Source organism: Zychaea mexicana (assembly GCF_025766255.1).
Source record: "Zychaea mexicana strain RSA 1403 chromosome Unknown BDB00scaffold_13, whole genome shotgun sequence".
In the NCBI taxonomy this organism is placed as follows: domain Eukaryota; kingdom Fungi; phylum Mucoromycota; class Mucoromycetes; order Mucorales; family Lichtheimiaceae; genus Zychaea; species Zychaea mexicana.
The window spans coordinates 117729-134177 of NW_026516676.1; the positions used below are offsets into that span (position 1 = coordinate 117729).

At 43.5% G+C, this 16449-nt stretch overlaps 4 protein-coding genes across 4 annotated transcripts; 2 read left to right on the forward strand and 2 right to left on the reverse strand.

Annotated features, from left to right (window-relative positions):
• Positions 1-496: 496 nt before the first annotated feature.
• On the reverse strand, positions 497-8595 carry BDB00DRAFT_808006 (pre-mRNA-processing-splicing factor 8). The gene is made up of 11 exons (XM_053122376.1): positions 8333-8595; positions 6520-8220; positions 6288-6438; positions 4249-6208; positions 3583-4173; positions 3387-3475; positions 3188-3294; positions 2965-3110; positions 2137-2887; positions 1941-2056; positions 497-1875 (listed from the first exon to the last, which is right to left on the reverse strand). Exons 1-11 carry the CDS (start codon positions 8514-8516, stop codon positions 622-624), a joined length of 7050 nt encoding a protein of 2349 aa, XP_052982870.1. The 5' UTR covers positions 8517-8595; the 3' UTR covers positions 497-621.
• A 1934-nt stretch (positions 8596-10529) lies between these two features.
• BDB00DRAFT_757947 (mid region of cactin-domain-containing protein) lies at positions 10530-12875 on the forward strand (the record flags this gene model as incomplete). The annotated part of the gene is made up of 5 exons (XM_053119021.1): positions 10530-10627; positions 10716-11337; positions 11434-12138; positions 12221-12533; positions 12613-12875. The coding sequence occupies 5 exons, from the start codon at positions 10530-10532 to the stop codon at positions 12873-12875; spliced, it is 2001 nt and encodes a 666-aa protein (XP_052982871.1).
• A 134-nt stretch (positions 12876-13009) lies between these two features.
• On the forward strand, positions 13010-14292 carry BDB00DRAFT_99480 (transmembrane protein 223-domain-containing protein). Its single transcript, XM_053130031.1, has 5 exons — positions 13010-13375; positions 13451-13498; positions 13576-13692; positions 13777-13916; positions 14016-14292. Exons 1-5 carry the CDS (start codon positions 13143-13145, stop codon positions 14168-14170), a joined length of 693 nt encoding a protein of 230 aa, XP_052982872.1. The 5' UTR covers positions 13010-13142; the 3' UTR covers positions 14171-14292.
• BDB00DRAFT_808017 (uncharacterized protein) lies at positions 14196-14850 on the reverse strand. Its single transcript, XM_053122377.1, has one exon. It carries the CDS (start codon positions 14639-14641, stop codon positions 14414-14416), a length of 228 nt encoding a protein of 75 aa, XP_052982873.1. The 5' UTR covers positions 14642-14850; the 3' UTR covers positions 14196-14413.
• Between the last annotated feature and the right edge of the window lie 1599 nt (positions 14851-16449).

Sequence of the window (16449 nt, forward strand, 5' to 3'; positions counted from 1 at the left end):
CCCTGGCGTAGCGCTCGTGTAACGTTGCATCAGCATTGCTTTAAAAAAATTCTGTAGAGTCTTTCTTTAATGCTGTGCTAGGTAGGAATCTAAATAGTAACGTAAATGTTGTAAATATATTTAAAAGGGCTTCGCAGTAATTCAATACATGTAATGCTTGTCTCTGTTCTACGTAATAATGGTATGTAATAACAGCTACAACAGATATATATTTTTTATATGCGTTCTCAAAGACATATCAACAGGAGATTGCTTCAGTGCGATCGTAATAACGTTTTTGCAGTCCAATGAGTCCAGAATGTGTGATCAATTATTGCATATGGTATTACAAGAAGAGCATGATCAACAACGTAATGTCGTAGCTGCGGCACGCACCTGTTGTTCTGCTACTGTTACTGTACCATTATGCTCCCGTGAACAGTCATGTAATTCAAAACTGGCAGCATGATTCCACACAATTATAGTACCGTTGTTACCATAATGATTCCCCATAAGATATGTTGGATCTCTATGTACACAATTATTTTAGTTACATCAAGAGTATACTTTTTATTTAATAATGCAAATATTACAGAAAAAGAATAACAGAAAAGAAAAGGAAACAGAAAGAAAACAGCCCAATTATGCAAAGTTATCATCAATGTCAGCTTCAGTGACCGCCTCGATTTCACTGCTGAAATTCATAAAGTGGGAGGCACGATGTGATTCGTGATAGAATTCCTTGGGAACATCAAGTACCAGGCGATAATTCATGTTGGCATTGAACTGTGCTCCCATAAAGTTGTAATTCCAAATTTCGGTCGGTACCATGAAGTAACCGAGGAAGCGATCCGACAAAAGCACTTGGACCTTTTCGGCGTGTGTTGGCAGATAACCTTGAGGGTTGTTGCCAGTGTCCATGTTGTTCTTGCCCCACTCGAAACCACCAGGAGTCAACTTGTAGGCTGTTAATGAACACGAACCAGGCGTGAACGAGCAGGTCAATGTGATGGTCTTTTCGCCATCCCATGATCGGTTGTTGGCGAGCACCTTGGCGTGCGTCGATACGTCTTGTGGTGAAATGTTCATTAATTCTTGTGGTTGCGTGTGGATCCAACCTAGTGGCTCCATATCAGCAAGGTATTCGTGGTCAGGGAGGGTGTTTGGTAAGTGGACGGTTTGGTGTGTGCCCCACTGTGGTGGAATCACGACACATCGAATTTCTTTGACGTTGGGTGCATCCGGCGGGCTGACACCATACATGAAACCTGCTACCTGTGTTCGCAGATCAGAAATTGTAATGAAGCGCTTGAGCACATTCTTGGGCATGACATATGTGTAAGTGTTTTCCTTGATATCATCCGAGTTGACATAGATATGGTTGGTACGCAAGGGCAAGTTGGTAGCCGAAATGGCGCGGATGCGCCACTCGGTCTTGGAAGAGAACGTGGCCGTCTCGTAGTTACTGGTTGTCGTGACAATCATTTCATCGCCATGGATATTGCGCGTCTTGGTAGTGACAGCAGTAAGCTGCGACTGCTCCTTGGTCTGCTTTTCAATCTCGGCAATCTGTTGTCGCTGGAGTGAAGGTGCCTGGATTTCCATACCAAGAATGATATCACGGATTTCGGATTGTGTGAGCGAAGCAACATTGACGTTGTTCTTCTTGCCATAATCTGCCAAGATCAAATCCTTGAGCTGCACTTCAACACGGGCCCATTCTTCGTCCGTCAATGTGGGCCAGATGTGATGAGGTTCGGTGATAGTGTTTCGGTCAGGTCGCAAGATCATCTTCGTTTTGTCGTTGTTGACATGAAGAGCACGAAGAATCAAGACGAGACGCGAGAATGCTGTGTAAGAGGAGAAGGTTCGTAGCCAGTCATCATACAAGTTGAACTAGAAGTAAGCGAGGATTAGCGTTTGTTATGCAAAATTCTTCTCTTTTTTATAGAAACACTTACCAGACACATCTGTGGCTCAGTGGCCTTGAGGATAAGATCACCAAACTTCTCAACCTTCAAACACGCTTGGAATGGCAGCTGCAACTCTGAACCCTTGATGACAATGTTGGGGAAATCTAATCATGGAGAAACATCAGTACTATGTTATATATCTATTATCTTCCGCATCCCCTTCTCCAAAGAGAACATCACTTACCAAGCAAATGGACTTCAAGAGGATCCAACATGCCCTTTCGGGTGACAATAATCTGCTTGGGCTGTTCTTCTACAGGCAATGATCGAATCAAAGCAGCAACTTCTTCGGCAGTCTTCCACTTGGCCAACTGACCGAGACGCTTCTGACCAGCCCAGACGGATGTGTGAATGATCTTCAAGAAGAGCTGACCGGTACGCGGGTTGAAAATGAAAATGGCACCGTTGATGGGCTTGGTTGTCAAATTGCCTTCGAATGTCTTATGGATAGTGACACGATAGACATTGGTATCATCGACGAACCAGATGATCTGGTTGCTGAACAGCTCGCCATAGTTGGTGGACGACAAGTAGGGTTCGGTGGGTTCCGAAGAGTACAGCTGCAATGCCTTTCGAATACGCTCACGCAAAACGTACAAGGCAGGGTTGGCCTTCATGATCTTACCCATAGCTTGTTGAATCAAAGGCTTCATACCAGGAATCCAGTTACCATAGGCAGAGTACAAGTTGTAGGCGAGATCAACACCCATCATAAGACCCGTCGGTGAAGGGTAGATACTCATGTTATCGGTCGTGTAGTCCAAGAACTTAGCACGAGTGTATCGTTCGATATCGTGAGAGTCAAAGTCACCCCATCGAAGCTGAACATCCAACCAGTACTTGGTCGTTGTTGGTCCTTCCATGACGTCCTTCGGGTCGTTCAGCAAAGATGGGCGGGAGACAGGCCACTTGTATGCAGCAAACAAAAGAACATCCTATACACATCACATACTTGTTAAAATATAGATCTCACATACATCCGCTTTCAAAATATATATAGAGCAATACTTACACTTGCGGATGAGTTCATCTTGTACGATTTACGTGGATGGATAGTTTCCTTCTGCACAGTTTCGATCTGAAGCGCTTCCAATTCACGATCAAAAATCTGACAACAATCCATGACAATACTTTCGTGGATCTTCTGCCACAAATGTGCTAGAAGAAAATTAGTTGGCAAAATGCTACCATCGCTGGACAAGGAAACACAAGAAAACTACATGAAAAATAGTTACCTCTGAAAATCTGAATCAAGGAAATCTTCAGCGTTGGAATTTTACCGTGCATAAAGATACCCGTCAAATCCAATTGTACTTGGAAACCAACGTATACATTAGCACGACTAGAGAGTGACAAAACAGGTAGTCAATTAGCACAACTGAATCGAAAAATTGTATATCACAAAACAAGGCTTGATAATAGCAATTCACGTACTTGATGGTTGGCGACCACCACAAGGTAAAACGACGGTTAGGAATTTGATTCAAACCACTTCGCTGGGCATTGGTCAACTTCTTGTAACGCTGTAGCGGTTAAAACGTTTAGAAAGTTGTATGATTAGCGCTAAGTTTGTCCATTTGCCAAACACCTAAACGACCGTACGCCTTTGCTGGATGTGTTTCCAACTTACCATGCTCTCTTCGAAACCGCTAGCCTTTTCCCAGAAAAGACCCAACCAGGAGGTGAAGTATGTACCCTTGAACAAGGTGTGTTCCAGAATACCTTCGACACCACCCAAAGCCTGGATCATATCCGTACGGTAATTGTTGAGGTTCCACAGTTTACCATCATGGCGACTGTGGGTCCAATAGAATGGATTGTTCTTCAGAACCTGGTACTGCTTAAAGTCTGTGCGCACACGCCAGCCTTTATCGTAAGCCAAAGTGTGTCGATCCTTTTGGAACAAGGTGTTGATTCTTGGTATACCACGGTCCCATGAGTCTTCCAAATCTTCCAGTGTCAAACGACGGTTCTGTGCGTTTGCTTCTTGACGCTTGAGCGCATATTCAGCCCATACACGCTGCGAATCGATAAACTCTGACTCCCATGACTGGATGTAACGATACAAGTTGGGAATCAGCTGGTCCTCGTCGTGGCTCATACCAGAACGGAAATGAGTGATGCCCGTCTCAGTTTGTTGAGACCAACGCAGATCGGATTGGGGAATCAAGACGTGACCCATGGACAACATACCGAGACCACCCAGTTCCTTGGGACAGTACTAAAGATATAATAAACAAAAATTATCAATTTTACCATTCTTTATGTATGTTTCCATTAGACAGATAATACTTACGAAAACAACGGGCGGGAATCTTGAAGGCATCTTGGAGTTGAGACCGATCTTGATACGCGTCTGGATCTTGTTCTCACACTTGACCAAGAGATCAAGCAACTCGCGTGTATGCACCACGGCTTCACGATAGTAGGTCATCAAACCAATCAAGGCAGTGTTGTACTTGTTGGCGATCTTACTGAACGTTGTGCTACCAGAGGCCATCAGAATCTGACGGATACGGTTGTGGAAACGATCCATGGACTCTTGATCAACACGCAAGTAGGCCTGGGCTGTTCGCTCTTTGGTTTGTTCGTTGATCAGATTCCACACGCCATCCTTGAGCGTAAATTCTTCGTTCATGCTGCGGATCTTGGGCAAGATACGCACTTCGAAACCGGCCATCGAGAACAGCAGATTTGGGTTGTCCTTGGAGTAGACGCTCACAAAGCTGTCTTCCCATTCGATCGTGGTCAAAGAACGTGGCAAACGATTCTTGATATCCCAAAAGACTGCACGACCGAGGTTGACATCGTGCTTCATCAAACGCATACGGCAGTCGCGAGGCCAGCATTTCTTGTTGTTATATCCCACAATGTTCTCAAAGTTAGGATCAGGATGCTCCGTCAGGTATCGCTGAATCAAGTCACGAGCTTCATCAGCAGTGAACCGGAAGAACATGTGGATACGATCGATGTAACGCGAGTATAGGCGGATTGGATGGCGTGTTTCAGTGCTGACATCGCGATATTGCAAGAAGTCGTTGGGCAGCTGTGGCGGGCCAGCCATTTCACTGGCACGGTGAAGACCAAGCACAAGCAAATCGAGCACCAAACCGTAGTATTGGAAAATGAACGAAGCAAATTGCAAACCACGAATCAAACCGTATGCGTTAACATGGTTCATATCCTTGTAGTTAAGCACAACGTTGTTCTTTGCAGTTGCATAATCGGCCAAATTGTGATCCAAAATAAGGCGCAGCAGACGGCCGAGCAGAGTCAAATCAATCTTTTCATATACACGGCTGAACTTGGTTTCCACCATAATGTTGCACTGGCCTTCGGACGTGTCCCAAACATCAGTCAAGTTGTTGATACCCTGACACCACTTGTACACGAGGAGCGGTGGTGGTTCGGAGTCAGAGGGCTTGATCCAAGCAGGGAACAAGTGGCGTTTGTCGGCTTCGTACCACAGGTATTGATCGAGATAAGCGTCAGTGATCTTCTCAATAGGTTCGACATCGTAGACTGGCACAAGATGAGAGTAGAGATCCATAAACTCAATGCCAACTTCCTTGAAGGCACGCTGAGTCAACAGCAACCGCTTAATTCGAGAAAGTGCTTCGTGTGGGTTATCGTACGCCTGTTCAATCAAACCAAGTTCTTCACGCTGACTCTGGTTCAAACGGCCTTGGACACTGTATGCTTCACGCAATCTTTCCAATGCAAGAATCAGAAGCTTGGTATCGTGCTTGTATGACAGAGGAGGGAAGGGAATGGGAGAGAACTTTCGGCTTTCGAGCCAGTGGACTGTGGATGTGTAGATGGCAACAGCTTCTTCAGCAGTAATGTAAGGACCGTCCTTGAGATAGTTGTGCTGGCGTTCTTGTTCTGCCTTGAGCCACAGACGCGTAAGACGGCCCAAGTTCTTACGGCAAACGGTCTTGTCGACAGTGGCACCACGTCGAATACGTTCACGGTTGTAATGTGCAACGCTAGTCCACCAATCGGCCTTGGCCTTGACGTAGCGAAGAATCATATTCTCAACGGGAGTGGGAAGACCAGGCACCTTCCATGGAATGTTGGCCTTCCAAGCTCTCCATGCTTCTGACAAATGTTGTAAGATCGTTCTAGACTTGTTACCCTTGATACCTTCGGGCATGGCATCAGTGATGTCGTGGAGCACAGCAGCTCTTAATTCAAGATCGTAGTGAGAATCAATACGCTGTTTCGTGACAGTTTTGGCAATGCCCTTCGAGTGTCTAAAAAGTATAATCTCCTGGTTAAGACCACCCCATATACTTTACGCGTTTTGACTACAAACTATGTACAAATACGAACCTGCCCTCGAACTGACGCGCAAGCAAGTTACCCAACCAGCGCTCCAAAAGTGGGACGATACCGCGCATGAAGAATAGCCATACTCTCCATCCAGGAGCCCAGAAACCGACACCAGGACCCTTGCCAACAGGGCCAGTATTGAAGCGGTAGTCTAGAATAACAATAAGCCAAGATTAGTGAAACAACCAACACTAATCGTTTAACAAGAAAGAAAATTTAAAGTAAAACTTACAAATCAAATGCTTCAAATCCTTGCACATACGAATTTGTCGCATCAAGCGGTACTTGTAACGGTACATACCGGTCAGTTGACCGACGTGAGCAAAGATATACTGGAGACCATCTGCAAGCTGGAAGGCATCGACGTTGCCAAGACGGTACTGGACATGCGAGTCGACGATGAGCTTTGTAAGGCGCAGGATTTCTCGACACAAGTGGAAGGCGTTACCAAATCTAGACTTTTTACGTTCCTTGGTCGTCAAAGTCTTGACAGGCTTCAAGTTGAAATTGTAATCCAAATGCAAATAGTTGAGGTTCTTTCGATGAATCAATAAATTCAACATGTTATAACCCTGGCGACACACTTGTAAACCGACTTCAACCCAATCCAATTGTGTGGTCTGGAAGAACTTGGTCTGCTTCAAGCTTCGGAACAGGTATTTCTTGTTAAGCGATTTGGGAGGACGGTGCTTCAAAGCATTGTGAACATAGCACTTAAGCAGCTTTTGGTATGACACGCGAACCTTGACGGGTTGGCCAGGTGGACAGTGTTCCAAGTACCAGTTCTTAACGAGAGGAATGTCTTGAGCACGACGGGTGCGTCCAGAACGCTTATCGAATGGATGTGGTGCCCAATACAATGCAATGGCATTGGCTGTGTTATCGTTGTAGAGATCTTTATCCTCCAAGAACGGGGTTACTTCTTCAGGCAAACTGAATGATGTGTCTTCATCCTCGTCACCGAAAATCGAATCCTCGTGCTCTGAGCCTGCACCTTCCATTGTTCGCGACGAGATGGGGTTGATGAGAGGGTCAAAGTAGAATGCTGGAAGGTCAGGATCCTCAGCGCGGACGTAGACGACTGTGGGGTGGTGATACCATGATACGCGCACGCTGCGTGGCAACGAGTTATACAAAAACGGGAATGCAATCTTGTACTCTGTGCGAACGGGCTGTCGAATAATGATCTTGTTGATATCGTTAAACTCGTTCCAATCTTCATCGGCGGTGTCCATGTCGCGATACAGCGGTTCGAATTTGGGACCACCAGGAATGGCCATGTTAAGTGCCTTGGCGGTAAAAAACGATGGCAAGTCAAACAAGTAAAAGTAGTTTTGATCGTTCAAATCGGTCAAGAGCTGATGTGCTAATCGATACAATGTAGACATGATTGGTAGGTCCAATCGCCATTTCCGATAACTCGAACCGTTGATGTGCTTGGTATCCAATAATGGCTTTGGATCATAGAGCCAGTCGTATACTGCTGCATCTTCCTCTTCGTCCAAATCCATCTGGATTGCCTCCAAGGGCTCGACGTCCATAATATTGTCACCGTAATCGAGCGGCGGTTCTTCGTCATCAAATGGCGGGAATCGCATACGCTTGAAATGCCGTCGATCTCGCTTTTCACGTCGCATCATGATCCACATGGTGCCCCACTGGGCAATGTAGATGGGTTCGGCCACCCATGGGATTTCGTTGACAAACGTGATGGCACCCGTAATATGATACAGAACAGACACTTCACGTACTTGCTCCCAGGGCATTGGCATGTTTTCCAAAAGCTTCAGTACGGCGTGAGGAACATACTTGAGCGCACCGAGATAGATTCGCTTGTCGTGTCTGAATTTTTTCGCTGACATGTCACCGTGATCCTTGACGATTTTACGCAAATGTTCTGGGGGCATGTCTGCTTTCTCGTGTTCGATGAAACCTATAGTAATATGAACCAAAGAGTGATTAAGGAATTGCGAGTAAGTAACAATTCACACGTGCATCCAACATTGATGGCGTTTAATCCTGATGTGATGAAAGATACACGTTACCAAACTTGCGCTTTTCACCATAACGCTTGCTTTGTAACTGTTGCCATTTCCTTGATTTTTCAAGAATCTTTTCTTCTTGTGTCTTTTCTCGAGAAGGTTGTTGCTGTTGATTGTATGATTGGTATGGATCGACATAGCCACCGCCCATGGCTGCAGACGATTCGCCTTGATTATAATCGGACATGCTGAAAAGAACGCCTGATTGATCGGTCGAAAAAACAGCCAAAAGCAATCAGTCGTAAAGTGTCGCAGCAAGGCAAAACGTGAGTCCAAGTGCTTCAAGTGTTGAACGTCATTTTAGTCCAATTGTTGAGTGTGACTTGGGATAGCCTAACTTGGCAATGAAAAGTAGCGAATCAAAATTTACTTTAAAATAAAAAGGTGTGTGCGTCTATGAACTTATACGCTAACAGCATGTTATTCCGCTGTCAACATACTACTACTACCCTTTCAGTATCTAGTACACAACAGCCACCTCTTTCAATTAAGTAGCAATAGTGTTACGTGATACTATGAGAACTATCCCATCGTATAACAACCAGCCTCCTTTCCTTGACTCATACAATGGCTAGTTACATTTAATGCATGATATTTTATTGAAGCTACCAACTTCTCTTATATCCACCTAGATAAAGAGATCGCGAAGAGTAACTCGTATTTAAGGTACCAACTATGAGCATACTTAGATTTTGTTGTAGGCTTGGCACTCAAAGTAGTCAACAAAGATAATACAGTTCAACATCATCACAAACACCACACAATGTTACTGCATATAGAATGACAGATGGAATCGCAGGAGCAGCAAAGAGCGAATGTTCGGCAAAGAACGATAGACAAGATTGTAAAGAAGCTCAAGAATCGGCAAAAGCCGGAGAATAGTACCAAGAAAATTATATAACCTTCAAAACATGTCTGTACTAACATTACTGTGAGCTTCATCAAATATTAAACATTAGAAGCAGCAGCATAAACATCTCTCTAATGACACACGAACAGACTCGCAATATAGTCCATATATATAAATTCTGATTTTAAATTAATAATGACCTGCTCTTACGATCGATTTCAGGACACGGCGATGGTGGCTGTAGCGTTTAGTCTACACACCATAATAATAATTCTGATGAGCAAAACTTTGTTATTTTGGCCTCAGGTACTCATTGTTTTCGATCCAGTATATCAGTTTTGCAATGTGGTTTTCTCTCCTAACGCATCCGCCTTCCGCCGTCACTCCCCCATTCTTTAATGATACAGCCACATTGACAACATACAGCATATGAAATGATGAGCGAAGTAATTGTTGCTTCAAAGCTATTTAGCTTTTTAAAGCTTCTTCTCGTTGCTTCAGCGATTGCTTCCTTCGTTAAAAGCACTATTCTATGGAGTAGATAAACACTTACAAGAAGTTTGTTATCCATTTCTCCCTATGATGCAGCACATCAACGTAAGCCTTACAAAACGCGTCTTGTTACATATTTTCACTTTCAACATGATCAAAGAAGTGTAAGTTTGTCGTCTGCCTTTGGTAAAGAAGACGCCAGTCGTGTTGCTAAAAAACGAGAATGAGATACGTTTGTCAAGCAAGAAGAACATGCGCATTTAGATACTCATACTATGTTGCTATTGATTGTTAACCCAGAACTGATTTTTCAGGTCGTCTCGTGGATGTATGCTCCAGCGTGTTGCCGCATAAGTACTAATTTTATCGCTGACACGTCGTGAATCTTACTATATAAAATATATCTTATTGATGGCAGAACCACAGTTTTATGACAAGCACATCATCATCTCAAGAGATGGTAGCACTAGGCTCGATAGCTATGTTTTGAAGCTCTACAGTCACTGAGCATGTACATGCTTAATCATATGTATGACAGACAATCAAACTACTGCAGCCAGGTTGGCATCGTGAAGCATTGAGTATACTAACTCTCATCTGCTCAAAAATCAGGCTTGATGTATATCTGCTTGTTATTCTTCAAGTATCATTGGGAAACAAACATTGTCACTTGTTTCAAAGAGATGATTGAGCCCTTTTTACTTGGCGCATCTTCTTTATTGCGCTTCGTGCGTTCTCATATTGTCCCGCACTTTGTTCTTGCGCGTAACTTGGCTTCTGTCGCTACACGACCCGGAGACTCTATAATTTAAGAATCCAAATCCCGCAGTTGCTTTTCTTCTTGACTACACCCACAACATGCCCAGATCACCAGACAGGAGACGCCATCGCAGCCCAATTCCAGATAAACACGGAGATAGAGACAGAGACGACCGTAAAAGAGAGAAAAAACGCAAGTAAGTGTCTGTGGGAGAGAGAGATCCCTTGCAAAATTGCTTCCCTTCCAGAAAAGTCGTGTACGAATAATACTGTGGTTTTGATTAGGCATAAGCATCGTTCACGTTCACCGGACGACGACGACGATCGTAAACGACGACGACGCAAAGAAAAGAAACACAAAAAGGAACGCTATCGCGATTACAGCGATGACGAATTCGAAGACGATCATGACCAGCAACAAGACGATTCGTCTTCTTCACGACTGCAACATCTCGGCTACTCTAACGTAAATAATCCTTTCAACGACGTAAATCTGGAATCCAAGTTTGTTTGGTCAAAAAAGAAAGATAGCGACCGCAAAAAATTTGGCAAGGACAGAGAAGAGATTCGACGTAACGAGATTGAACGTAGACGCGAAGCAGAGGAAGAACTGGCCAAATTGAACAAGCGTCGAGCCGAGCGTGAGATTGAAATGCAACTACGTGAAGAAGAAGCGATGCGTATGCAACGAGAGGCAGAGTTGGCTCAGATGGGTGATTGGGAAGCCAAGGAAGAAGAGTTTCATTTGGAACAGGCGAAACGACGGGCTGAAATCCGGATAAAGGAAGGAAGAGCCAAGCCGATTGATATTCTTGCCATGAATTTGCGGTTAGCAAATGAGCCCGATAAAGTAGAGGAGGATGTCGAGCTTGAGATTGATTTGGAGGAGCCTTATACCATATTTGACGTAAGTTGAAAATATATATCTTTAGAAGGGGACGAAAACGGTTTATATATAAAAGCACTCACATCTTTCGCTTTGTGTATGACTACATATATGTAGAATTTGACTCTGGAAGAAACAGACGAACTACACAAGGATATCCAAATGCACTTGAATCTCGAAAAGAACGAAAAAACACTCGAATTTTGGCGCGCATTGATTGTCGTAGCAGAAGATCGTTTGACCAAGTTACGCAAAGACGAAAACCAGCGTGCTGCTACAGGTGTTTCCGAAGGCGTGCAGCACGACATTGACCGCGTTCTCTCTGGCAAGTCCCATGCCCAACTTATTGTACTACAAAACCAAATTATGCAGAAATTACGCTCCAACGAGCCGGTCGATGTTGAATATTGGGAAAACTTGCTAAGCGAGTTGGTTGTCTACAAGGCCAAGGCCAAATTGACAGACATGCATCAAGAGCTTTTGGCCCAGCGATTACAGCAATTGAGATCGAAGCAACAAGAAGAAGCTATGAAGGTTCAAGAAGAATTACAACGCGTGCTTGAACAAGAAGGTGTCGAAGTACATGGTCGTGGTGTTGAATCAGGTGAAGGTATCCAAGTCGAGCCTGTGGATCAGTCCTTGATGGAAGAACAAGATCGGGTATTCGAAGAACAGATCGAGGAAGAGGAGGAAGAAGCTGATCAGGATGGACTTATGCTTGAGAAGTATGAGCGTGCCATGAGCCCTGAACCGTACGAGCACTTGACCCGAGAAGATCGCGATTATCCAGTTGTAGATCCGAAGGATGACTTGAAAGACTTGGTAAGTGCAATTGTTATCTTTAAACTTTCGGCAAAATATGAAAGTTATATTCAAAATTCCAATTTCTGCTTGTACAAACTAGGTGGAACAACGACGCAAAGTTCTGGCCACAAAGATTATTCCCGTCAGGCACAAGCCTAAGCCTGTCCAGACTTCCAACGAACCACAAGACGATTCAATTGCTTCTGCGGTTCTATTCGAACAAGAAGCCGCTAAAGGCGTTGATGAAGACGAAGCCATTTTCAATATTGAAGCAGAACTCGCTAAACAAACGTACATGTGGCAAGACAAATATCGACCTCGTAAGCCACGGTACTTTAATCGTGTTCATACTGGTTACGAATGGAACAAATACAATCAGACCCACTATGATCACGATAACCCACCACCCAAAGGTATTTGTTATGGCCATATTGGAAGCCGAAGACTGGATATGACCGTATATACTGACTTTACTACTGTTAATTTATATAGTGGTGCAGGGATATAAGTTTAATATTTTCTATCCGGATCTGATCAACAAGTCGGCTGCCCCCACATATTATATCGAGAAAGATCCAGAATCTCCGGAGACTGTGTTGATTCGTTTCAAGGCTGGACCACCTTATGAGGATCTTGCTTTCCGTATCGTCAATCGTGAATGGGAATACTCGCACAAAAAAGGATTTAAATGTAGTTTCGACAGAGGTGTACTTAGTTTGTGGTTCCATTTCAAGCGTCAATTCTACAGAAAGTAATAAAAAAGAGTACGTTTATGCGTGGTTTGCTTCTTTGCATACCAAAAGTACTGCCCTTGGGTTCTTAAATGTGTTTCTCCCTCCGCTGTATTATCATATTTTTTTTGACATTTCCAAAATCATATTCACATAATGTTAAGGTCGCTATTAGCAAGACCCCACTTTCTCCAAGGTTCTTAATTTCTATATTTCTTTGAATGTTAAGTTGTGTTTTGTGGAGCGATTCTTGTCGGTGTAGCCCATGAAAACGTGACGTTGTTTGTTGACATGAAGTGTACCCTACCTATCATTTTAGTATCGTCGCATTCGATTGTTCGGCAATGTAGTTCGCGCTTTGCTTCCTCTCAAACGGCATTTGATCGCAAGTCGATTCAATATGCTGGCAAGCATATTAAGCAAGCACTCCAAGGCCGAGACGTAGTATTCTACCAAGCACCTGACGGTGTTAAACGCATGTTTATGTTTATGTATATTTCGGCTGGTGTTCAGCTCTTATTCTGGTAAGCGCGAAAATTTATTGCTGTCATGGTAAAGGACTCGGGTAACTCACGTTGTATATGCGCGCACGCCTGTAGGGGAAATCTCGCTAGTTTGGCGTATGTCAGCTATAGTAAAAAAGAAAGGTATGCATATATAAACAAACAAGACTATTTACATGATGTATTGAATAAAAAGCTCTAAAGACGTGCAATATAAATAGCAACGCCGAAGACGCCCCCATTGTCTTGGCACCGAAAGGACAGCGTATGGCCATTGCGGGTGGACTGGTCTCCATTGGCGTTGGCATAGCTACCTTCATGTGCATTTATCCTTGGAGGTGAGAATTCTCATAGCGCAATCGAAACTAGACCAAGTATGCCAACTTGTCTAACGCGATGGATATCACCTTCGAATTTAATAGATATATTGATAAACTCATTCTCCTCCGAGGTGCAAACAGGGTAAGGCTGGTCACGCATGCACGCTTTATGGACTCTCACAAGTATAAAGAGTATCCTATCGACCAACTTTACTGCAAACAAAAGGTCTTTACGGGTTTAGGTATAGTTATGCTACACCTCTATGATTATAGAGTGTCATGCGAGCGCATATCTGCAGACGATCTGATCTTGTTTTGTATAAAAACACGTTTTCTACTAGGCACTAAGGGTGTCGATCCGTTGGGTAAGACTAATTCATCGCACATATTTTTGCGTGCGCAGGGCGAACGCATTGCATACATGTTGGATCGAAAAGGCAAATTCACAGACGTTAAGCTGTTTGACGGTTTATGGTATAACCCCTCAGCACGATAAAAATGGAAGAGATGTGTTTTTCAAGATGCACTGATTGTGTGTTTTATTTTATACAAATGGTGAAGATACGATATATAAAAGCTAAAAAGGAAGAGAGAAGGGGGAAGCTACTCCATATATATACACAAGATTTGAATCTTTGGGAAAGGTGTCAAGTACAGGAAAATGTTGATGATGATGATAGATGATGATGATGACGATATGATATGATGTACGCTATATCTGGAGAAGTATGGTTACTGCTTACTCCATAGGATTGGTTTTGCCGTCTTGCGGACGCTTCGCACGACGCTCTTCTTTTTCTTGTTTATGGATTGCGTATGACTCCCTGGCATCTTCTTTGAGGTTATGCAACGTTTCATGGATTTGGTGCAAATGAGGGTGCTTGGCCGAGTCCGTCACACTGAACTTTCTTGGAGCCTTACGGGCACTGTTAGAGCGGTGGGGTTCTTGAACGTTGCTTGTCATCATGATTGCAGTTGTGTTTGTTTGTAAAATTTCTTGTAACTGGTTTGATTAAGCGGATTGTATATGGGGATTGTTGGAGTCTGAGTAGGTTGGTCTCCTTTTATACTTTTTTTGCTTCCACCATCCTAGGTGCACATCATATACCTTGTGTGTAACTGGGACCATTACGTCATGTGCAACTCATCCGGGGGGTAGTGATGTGCCTTTGACGGGAAAAATGGGAAGCTCGTCGATCTTTGCGCTGAGCGGAGCACTATTTACGGTAAATTCATTTCTTTTCTCTCCTGTTCGTTTTTCATATGCCAAGCAAAAAAAACCTTAAAAGGTAAACGGGTAACCTGTATATCGTTTGGCGTCATTAAACCGCCGGAGTTATACGTAAGATTTCCGCCAAACATATCCTGTCGTTTAACTTCATCACACAAATCATTGCTGCTACTGACGACATTCCTCACTGGCAATACAGTGGTCCCCCGCTTTTTGCAGCAGCGGTTTTTGGTGGAAGAAACTGCAAAAAGTGGGGAACTGCAAAAAGTGAGGATGAGTATGAGATGTTACACAGACTGAGTCTATTATGTTAATCAAGTGTCAATGATAGTAAACCAATTAAAAGATATCGGTGTTGTACTGAGGCTACTTATTATAAATCAACTCTTATATAAAAGGCTGTCGTCTCATTCTTGATGTTTATATACTGCACTATCGACACCTCCACACCACTATGGTAAAAGCAAAATACCCAAAGCTTACTGACGAGCAAAAGGACGCTATCTATTAACATTACATGTAGATGTCACTGGTTCAAGACTCTGTGTCCCAGGCTTTCGAGTTAATAGCGGAAAATTGCAGGTCCCTATTTTTGGCCTGCAAATTGCAAAAAGTGAGGAAACTGCAATTTTATTAAGTGATGAGCGGGTATGCTCCAAAAAAATCTGCAAAAACTGAGGATCTGCAAAAAGTGGGGCTGCAAAAAGCGGGGGACCACTGTAGAATGTTTGTGCCTGGTAGTTAAGCATTTCGTTACTCTTATGAGCATCAAACAAAAGACAAATCGCCGAGTCAAACAATGCAGCTGCTGAAACGTAGGTACCCAATACCATTCCTCTGATGAATACTTTACACGTGTATTGATGTTAAGAGCCTTATCGTTACACTCATCACGCCGCCGAGACAAACATTGCATTAAAGCTTTGGCCCCTTGCCAGCATCCATTTGGCTCAACCACCAGTACTATATTAAGATATTAGATACAATAAAAATAGATTGCTCGATACCCTTCTTTTTATTACTACATACCGTGTTTTATCATGCTTATACGTGCTATGCAGTAGTGAAACTTAAAGGTGGGCAATACAACATCATCTGCCATTGCTTTTTATAGGCAGTAGGATTGAATAACCGTTAGTAGTGTACAACCGTCTGCCGAACCATAGCCGGCGAACCTATCTTTTATTTTTTTAAATTAATGCAGCGCTGGTTTTGTTGATGCAAGGCAAACGCGGAATCAACGGGCCGTCATCTCCTTGTACAACCTCTTTCTTGGCATCTTCTTCTTACGAGAACTTGCATATTGCACCGCTTATATTTTTTCGGCGCATTGCACGATGTTGATAGAGGATAATTTGCCTAGTAGTTTCACCAGAGAACTGGCAATGTAATGTAGTATGTGAAATGAGCTGTGTATGGCGCATACAACTTAAGATGTGCTTGTCGTTGCCATTGATCATATTTTTACGGGAGGGTAATAAATAATATAGGGTGTACAGCATATACGTAGTTTCTAATTTACACTAGAAGCAGCGCAACAATAT

Excerpts from the sequence above, each read along its gene's own strand:
- BDB00DRAFT_808006 (XM_053122376.1), bottom strand. The coding sequence starts at position 8,516 with ATGTCCGATTATAATCAAGGCGAATCGTCTGCAGCCATGGGCGGTGGC. Across the intron at positions 8,221-8,332 it reads TGGTGAAAAGCGCAAGTTTG|GTTTCATCGAACACGAGAAA; the intron begins GTAACGTGTATC and ends ATATTACTATAG. Across the intron at positions 3,476-3,582 it reads GCGGTTTCGAAGAGAGCATG|CGTTACAAGAAGTTGACCAA; the intron begins GTAAGTTGGAAA and ends TAACCGCTACAG.
- BDB00DRAFT_99480 (XM_053130031.1), top strand. The coding sequence starts at position 13,143 with ATGAAGTGTACCCTACCTATCATTTTAGTATCGTCGCATTCGATTGTT. Across the intron at positions 13,499-13,575 it reads AGCTATAGTAAAAAAGAAAG|CAACGCCGAAGACGCCCCCA; the intron begins GTATGCATATAT and ends CAATATAAATAG. Across the intron at positions 13,693-13,776 it reads ATGTGCATTTATCCTTGGAG|ATATATTGATAAACTCATTC; the intron begins GTGAGAATTCTC and ends CGAATTTAATAG.
- BDB00DRAFT_808017 (XM_053122377.1), bottom strand. The coding sequence starts at position 14,641 with ATGATGACAAGCAACGTTCAAGAACCCCACCGCTCTAACAGTGCCCGT.